The 8,638-nt window shown below is 38.6% G+C and overlaps 1 protein-coding gene across 1 annotated transcript; it reads right to left on the reverse strand.

The window, feature by feature from the left end:
- Positions 1-339: 339 nt before the first annotated feature.
- On the reverse strand, positions 340-2,357 carry Pen (Pendulin). Its single transcript, XM_065232386.1, has 3 exons — positions 2,282-2,357; positions 772-2,184; positions 340-696 (listed from the first exon to the last, which is right to left on the reverse strand). Exons 1-3 carry the CDS (start codon positions 2,351-2,353, stop codon positions 601-603), a joined length of 1,581 nt encoding a protein of 526 aa, XP_065088458.1. The 5' UTR covers positions 2,354-2,357; the 3' UTR covers positions 340-600.
- Between the last annotated feature and the right edge of the window lie 6,281 nt (positions 2,358-8,638).

Raw genomic sequence — 8,638 nt, forward strand, 5'->3', positions numbered from 1 at the left:
AGGGACATGCATAAATGTCGTTGCATTTTTAGGGGTTTCAGAAGTTGCCATGTTATAGGTATAGAAAAAATACGCTACGAGGGGGATGGGGTCTCTAATTGGTCAAACATATGCTACATTATTTATGGATGAACGCTAAGCGTTCTTCCACACTTAGTAGTTGTAGCTGTAAACGTGATTAAATTTTGTCCATGAAAATCCTGAAATGATTAACCTGGGAATTGACAGTTGTTGGGAAGTGAAGCATTAAGCAGATAGAAATATGTCATCAAAAATCAAAAACAGCCAGTCTTGCTAATTAATTATTCTAAAGATTTAATTACCACTAACGATATAAAAACACGCGCACAATAGGTGCTACGTTGCGGAAAGCATCGATGATTCCGAGAAGGCAGTGTAGACAGACAGACAGACAGTTAATGTACAACGCGGTACTTACAGTCGATGGGTTGGGATTGGCCAAAATTATGACGGGGGATGCAAGGAACAGTTTGTGAATGTACCTATATAGAACAGGAGTGTAAATTTCCAGTCTTAATCTCACTTTTGCTTCGCAATGGCGGCACCGGGGATGATGGGGTTGGAATGATGCAATAATCTCTAAAACGAAAACTGATCACCATTTTGCTGCGGTCCGGGATTGAACTCCAGGGCGCCGTCTTTCTCCTTCGGTGCGCACTCCGGATTAATGTCCTCCTGTGGATAGAAGGAATAAGAAAGCTGTTATTTTCAGGGATTTTGGGAACGTGATTGATTATGCGATTGACGTACCGCATCAGTAAAATAGGATTCTATCAGTTGGAATGCCTTCTTGTACACGTCTTCATTCTCGTGGTTCTGCAGAGCTTCCAGTTTGTCGAGGGCTCCGATCTCTTCGAAAAGAGTGCACAGGTTCTCCGTTCCTCCAATCTTCTCCGCAAATTGGAAAATGTTTGAAATTCCACTTAGCACAACCCGTACCGTGCGGCTATCCTTAGCCTCCAGCAGATCAGAATACGGCTTCATCACAGGGTACTTCTCAACCAAATGGATAATCTGTTCCGTTGAGCCGCCGGTGGTCGTGTTTGTGATTGCCCACGCGGCTTCCTTCTGGGACTTGAAATCGCCCTTAATTAGCACCTCGATCAAAAGGTTGAAGATGCCAGAGTCGAACACCTGTGCAATTTGTTGTTGATTTCCGGCCGTGATATTTGAAATGGTCCAAGCTGCCTCCTTGACGATACTGTTTTTGCTGTTACGGAGGAGTTTTCCAAGATATGGCAAGCAACCGGCTGCCAGGACAGCGTCCGTTTGAACGTCGCTTCCAGTAACGATGTTGCCAACGCTTCGTAATGCTGGAGTAATTATAGCCGGATTTTCACATCCCAATAGGCGTACTAGTCGAGGAACGGCACCGGAGGCAACTACGGATTCAATTTTTATCGAATCATCATCCGTTACGTAGGAAAGTGCCCAGCAAGCGTCAGCAAGAACTTGCGAATCTTCATGGTCAAGCAGCTTGGACAAAATCGGAATCATCGGTTCCACTCTGTCGAAAGGAGGAGGTGGGTTCTTGTTGCGACATAAGTTTGACATCAACCAGACGATGTTCCGCAGGAACGAGAGCTGTGTGTTTGTGTTCTGAATCAAATAGATAATCGATTCAACACTGTTGTAGTTTAGCACAATGTCACGAGCTTTCGAGCCATCGCCGGCTATGTTACCCAGAGCCCAAACGGCCTGTTCGGCAACATTGATCGTGGGGGAACTGAGTAAGGCAATAAACTTCGGAACTGCACCAGCATCGATCACGGCTTTCGTTTGTTCGGTCGTTCCGGATGCAATGTTCGTGAGGGCCCATGCAGCTTCAAACTGAAGATCGACCCGATCGAAACACTCCAAGAACTTTACGCAAATCGGCACCAGCCCAAGTCCGATCATCTTATCAATAGGGGGATTCTTCTCCCGGCTAAGCATTTTTCTGGCTGTTTGGACGGCGATAAACTCCTTCTGAGGATTTCCGCTGTTGACATGGCAGATAATTTCCTCAAATTTGAGCGCAATCGGACTCTGGGCATTGCTTTCCTGCAGCGGTGAGGAAATGGTCGGCTCCTCGTTAGTGATGTTGCGACGTTTAAACAACTGATCCTCTTTCTTGTTCTTCCGGAGCTCAACGGTCACCTCGTGACGACGCTGGCGGAGTTCCTGTGAATAATTATCAATGTGACAAAAAAGAAAGCAATTAGATGACTTGGAATGCACCGTTGAGCACGAGTAATCCTCCGATCTTATGCCAACTTACCGCATTACTCTTGACTCCATGTTTGTAAGAAGACAAACGACTGTTTTGGCCTCCAGCGTTTTCCGTATCCATGATCTGCAAGAATCAAGAATAATAGAGTTAAATTTTACCCATTGTGCCATATCCTTCCAAAATGAATAACCTCAAATGCAACCCCTGTCCGTTGTACTTACCGTTTTAGGAACAAAGACCCGAAAAATAACAGATTTCAACTAAAACACTTAACTGTCACAGCAATACAGCTTTTAGCGATAAAATTAAGGCACAAACCGGCAAATAGCACAACGGTTAACTGCTAGCTAACTTTCTTTGTCAAAGGACATGCACAGACGGTACGACCCGATCCGATGAAGCTTGAGAACCGTTTAAAAGAAAAGATCCCTTTCCTCCGACGGGCAAAGAAACGAACGTTATTCAAAAATTTGATCGCGATGTGGCTTGGTTGTATGTGTGTGTCGGAGTAGCGCGAAAATCAGCTGTCAAATTCAAATCGCCCGTGCGTGAAAAACATGTACACGGAGAAAAAAGACTATCCGAAGTTTGGAGTTCTTTTTACTTACTTTTGAGTTTAGCCACTCACTTGCACCTAACGATATATTTCAGCCCAAGAAGCTACATTTGATTTAATTGCATATTCTCAAATGTTCGTGAGTTAAACTTAATGTTGGGTAGAATATACTTAGGAGTAAGTATTTTTTATTTGTAGTGTTAAATGAAAACTGCTATATGCGATTTCCTCAAATTTGGGTTATTGGTTTGAACCCGTGAATTGAGGGAAAAGTACTGAATTTTGGGTAGTTTTTCATCTCCGTGTACACTCAAAAAATTCCACATATTTTTATTGGCGAATTTCCATGTGAAATTCCACATGATTTTCATGTGCCCACTCATAAACAGAATCCACTCAGAAGTACACATGAAATTTATGTGTGAAATGAATAGTATGTGTCTGACACATAGATATAATTTGTTTATCACATTGCAAAAAATCATGTGTGGGACACATAAAACAATCTTTGAAATTTTCTTATACCCCGTTCACATTACAGCCTATATCACGTAATATAGGCTGTCTTGCAATGAACACTCATATATAGGATTTCCAGTGAAAACAAGATGCATGAGTGCTCATTACAAGACAGCTTATATCAAGTGATATACGCTGTAATGTGAACGGGGTATTAGCAACAATCAATACGAAACTAACGATTTTAAATTGGCTCACTACTTGACTAGCCTATTGGTCCCAAGCAAACGATTAACGTACCCCATTCTAGTTGAAATTCTAGTACTACGCAATGTTTGTTTTGATTCGCTATGAAATTTTGACAGATAAAATGAAGGGTTAGTGGATTTTCCTATGTTTCGAGGGGTGAATCGATTAGCTTGGGACCGAAGGCAGTACCAGAGCTGAGCCAAAAAGTTGAGCACGTTTCTTCGGGACCTTCTAGCATAGAGGTAACTCTAAGACCACTGGGTCCCAAAGAAGATCATTATTATTTTTGGCTCACTCAGTACCAGAACAACGGTCCCAAGCAGTCCCAAGCTATTTCACTCACCCCTGCATGTTCTGCATGAATCCACACACCCCTGATGTTATCTGTCAAACTTTCATAGCTAATCAAAACAAACTTAGTGTAGTAATAGAATTTCAACTAGAATAGGGTACGTTAACCGTTTGCTTGGGACCAATAGGCTACTAAAGTGGTGAGCCAATTTAAAATCGTTAGTTTCGTATTGATTGTTGCTTCTAGTCTTAGAGTTACCTCTATGGTATTAGTATAGGATTTAATTTGTGGCTGTAACGTCATAATTACATTTTATAGGAGCTTTGTTTACACGGTGAGATTGAGGATACAAATTGGTTTGGATGATACCCAGAACACGTCGTTAAGCAAATTAACCATACAATTTTTATTAGGGCCCTTGGCGGGACTTTGTATGGGAGCGAGCTGTCAACGAATAGATTTAGTGTCAACGATCAAAAATTTAAATCTTGATTTAAAAATCGAAATGAATGTCTACGGAATCGATAAAAATATCGTTGTGCTCAGAAAACATAGCTCTACCAGATAATGTTTAAAAATCGGTATATTTTTTTAAGTTAAACAACCCAATTACAATTTGATATGGGTTGGCAAATCAAAGTTGCACCCCCTTGGAGAATAGAAGAACTATGAAGAGATGATGATTTGAAAATTTTGCGCGTTGAGGTATATGAGTGCAATCTTAAAATGGATTTATTTTGCACACAAATTATTGAAATAAAATCTGGTTATTACTATACACTCAAGTGTTTTTTTATACGGGGGATACGTACCGCGTAAAAGAAAACCGTGTAAAAAAAACCGCGTTGTTTCAAAAAACCGTGTAAAAAAAACCGCGTTGTTTCAAAAAACCGTGTAAAAAAAGACCATGTGTTTCACAAAACCGTGTGATAAACCCGTGTTATTTCAAAATTCATCATAACAAAATAACTGAGCAGTGTGCATGGAATTTTATTCGGTACTTGTAAGTCATGATCACCTAGAACATATTCGTTCATGAAAAAGTTCTTCTGGAGGTAAAGACCTTCCGAATGCTTTGATCACACCATTATGGAATTTTCTCTCATTTGTAAATCCTAACCATCTTGAAAGCAGCTGGCTTCCACAAAGCCAGACAATTAACCAGGTTTGTGTTGGAATTCAGCCATTTCCACTCTTGCATGGCCGGAAATCGATGATTCATGCCATTTTGAATTCCAAGATGGCGGCTTCCGGTTTTGTGAAAAACTGTCAAAGAGCCAACAATATGAATATTTTTGGAACCGAGACGACATACAGAGGCCGGAAATTGATGATTCATGCCATTTTGGAATCCAATATGGCGGCTTCCAGTTTTGTGAAAAACTGTCAAATAGCCAACGATATGGATATTTTTGGAACGGGAACGACGTGTAGAGGCCGGAAATCGATGATTCACGCAATTTTGGAATCCAAAATGGTGGCTTCCGGTTTGTGAATGTTTCAAAAAAATGTTATGCAACAAATTTTAATTATTTTTTTTCGATAATCTGTAATTAATCTTCTTACATTTACAAGAACTTCATAAATTCAATGTTGAACAACATGTGATACCAGTGACTTGGTTGTGGAATGCATGTAGCACTAGAGGTTGTACAGGTACAAGTGGTAATGGCCTGCCGAGATTTGCTCAGCCGAGTTCGGTAGAAAAAAAACTAAGTGTGTGGATAGTACTTAACATAACAGTAACTGGGGTTGAAGTTGTCGCTGACCGAATAGTCAAAGTCATGAAACACAGTGAACGAAGAATCCTTGTCACTGAAATCGATGCTTAGCCAATAAGACATCATGGACACTGCCACTACCAGTGCACGGTATGTACTGAAGTAGACCCTTTAAATTAAACTTCAATTTAAATTCCACTGTTTGACATGGTCAAAAAAAAATGTGGTATACATGTATGTTCTGCAAAACCATTTCATCCATTACTAATTGAAAGAGTCGGCTCAACATAATCAAGGCGCCCTATAGTTTGACGACAGTGGCATTTCAATAGCGATTTACGGGGTAACCTATTTCATCAAGCGGAATATTATTTGGCAGAATTTCATATTTCGCGTAATGTCCTATCTTGCAGAAATTTTATCCTTATTCCGCAAAATAGGATTCTGCAAATCGGAATTGCACCAAAGAGAACTTCGCGAAATAATTCTTTTGGCAAACATACGACTCCGAGTAAATTTTTCAATTTGTTGATTTTTTTCACACTATATAGTTTTATATTTTGATTTATACTGATACATGTGCCCTGATTCATCTATTCTTTTTGCAAGCAATGAATAAATTATAAGTTTTTTCAGAAATGAGCGCTGGTATCAGTGCACAGTGGTACAGAATGCTGATTTAGGTGGAATGATATGTTTTGAGCCTGAAATTGAAACTTTAGACTAAAAATCTCTTCTACAAAGTTGTTCCTTATAGTTAGGCCCTCATTTTTATGGCAATGAATTCTAGGGTGGTTCTTATTATCATTAAAATCAAAAACTAACTTTTTTGTTTGAATAAATTAAGGTATACATTCTTCGGCAAAGTTATAGCTGAGCTAATTTCAAGCAACTTTGTTGAATATAACTTTTTTGTATCTCTTAAATTGGCCGATTAAGAGCTATTTTCTTGAATTGAGTTAGGGTGGCTCTTAAAAAAACAGTTTTTTGCTCTATTTATCTTATTTCTAATTTCTCAGCAAAGGTGTCTTGAGATAACTTTTAGATCTTAAGAAGGCGCAACTTTTTTATTTGAAATTTATAATGAAAGTCATCTTCTAGAGACTTTTAAAACTCTTTAAAACGAATGTTTTATAGCTGAACTTGTTGCCTGTATATCTTCTAATAAAAAAGATATACTCAAATATAGTAAAAAATATGAATAAATTCAAATTGATTTTATACGAGTTTAAAAAATAACATACCTCCAGTTTTTTCATATTATTGAGAATAACATACGCCCTTTCAAATGCTGCAAAAAAAAATTTTATTTGTTTGCCCCAAACAGAGATATTAACATTTGAAAAGTGCATATTTTTAGTATAAAAACGTCAATAACTCTTGATCGGCGAAAGATATTGACAAGCTTTGTGCAGTAAAAATTTGCGCCTTCTTAAGATCTAAAAGTTATCTCAAGACACCTTTGCTGAGAAATTCGAAATAAGATAAATAGAGCAAAAAAACTGTCTTTTTAAGAGCCACCCTAACTCAATTCAAGAAAATAGCTCTAAATCAGCCAATTTAAGAGATACAAAAAAGTTATTTCCAACAAAGTTGCTTGAAATATAACTTTGCCGAAGAATGTATACCTTAATTTATTCAAACAAAAAAGTTAGTTTTTGATTTTAATGATAATAGGAACCTCCCTAGAATTCATTGTCATAAAAATGAGTACCTAACTATAAGGAACAACTTTGTAGCAGAGACTTTTAGTCTAAAGTATCTGATTCAGGCTCAAAACATATCATTACACCTAAATCTGCATTCTGGACCACTGTGCAGTGGACTAAAAATGCTTCGTACTAATGGCATGGTTCCTCTGTCGAAGAACATTACCGCAATAATATACTGGTAAGCATTGACTGACGGGGTATGCTTTAATTTCATCATTTGCTTGTATAAAGTATCGATAAGTCTTAGTTATGTAAATAAGATTTAAGTCTGCCAGGTTTCCGACTAGAGTTACTTTGGCAGTGGCAGTGTCCATGATGTCTTATTGGCTAAACATCGATTTCAGTGACAAGGATTCTTCGTTCACTGTGTTTCATGACTTTGACTATTCGGTCAGCGACAACTTCAACCCCAGTTCCTGTTATGTTAAGTACTATCCACACACTTAGTTTTTTTTCTACCAAGCTCGGCTGAGCAAATCTCGGCAGGCCATTACCACTTGTACCTGTATAACCTCTAGTGCTACATGCATTCCACAACCAAGTCACTGGTATCACATGTTGTTCAACATCGAATTTATGAAGTTCTTGTAAATGTAAGAAGATTAATTACAGATTATCGCAAAAAAAAAAAATAATTTAAATTTGTTGCATAACATTTTTTTGAAACATTCACAAACCGGAAGCCACCATTTTGGATTCCAAAATTGCATGAATCATCGATTTCCGGCCTCTACACGTCGTTCCCGGTCCGAAAATATCCATATTGTTGGCTATTTGACAGTTTTTCACAAAACCGGAAGGCCGCCATCTTGGATTCCAAAATGGCATGAATCATCGATTTCCAGCCTCTGGATGTCGTCTCGGTTCCTAAAATATCCATATTGTTGGCTATTTGACAGTTTTTCACAAAACCGGAAGCCGCCATCTTGAATTCCAAAATGGCATGAATCATCGATTTCCAGCCTCTGGATGTCGTCTCGGTTCCTAAAATATCCATATTGTTGGCTATTTGACAGTTTTTCACAAAACCGGAAGCCGCCATCTTGGATTCCAAAATGGCGTGAATCATCGATTTCCGGCCTCTACGCATCGTTCCCGTTCCGAAAATATGAATGTATCCATGTTGTCCGGTGAATCCACTCGAAGTACACTTCCAAGTTTGTTTTTTGGCTAAGTCCATTCCTCAGAAAACACTTAGAATGTTTTGGCTCTTTAACCGCGTTATTTCAAAAAACCGTGTAAAAAAAACCGCGTTATTTCAAAAAACCGCGTAAAAAAAAACCGCGTTATTTCGAAAATCGTCGTAAAAAAAAACCGTGTAAAAAAAAAACTGTGTAAAAAAAACCGTGTAAAAAAAGACTTCAGTGTACACTTAATTTTATTGGCCATTTTTGCCGAAGCTCTTTCAGATGATAT

The sequence above is a fragment of the Ochlerotatus camptorhynchus genome, unplaced genomic scaffold, assembly GCF_037179485.1.
Source record: "Ochlerotatus camptorhynchus isolate MF236.1 unplaced genomic scaffold, CSIRO-AGI_Acam_v1.1 ptg000367l, whole genome shotgun sequence".
Lineage (NCBI taxonomy): Eukaryota > Metazoa > Arthropoda > Insecta > Diptera > Culicidae > Ochlerotatus > Ochlerotatus camptorhynchus.

Coding starts and splice junctions, on each gene's coding strand:
- Pen (XM_065232386.1), bottom strand. CDS start 2,353: ATGGATACGGAAAACGCTGGAGGCCAAAACAGTCGTTTGTCTTCTTAC. Junction 2,185..2,281: donor ATGGAGTCAAGAGTAATGCG/GTAAGTTGGCAT, acceptor AATTATTCACAG/GAACTCCGCCAGCGTCGTCA. Junction 697..771: donor AATCCTATTTTACTGATGCG/GTACGTCAATCG, acceptor TTCTATCCACAG/GAGGACATTAATCCGGAGTG.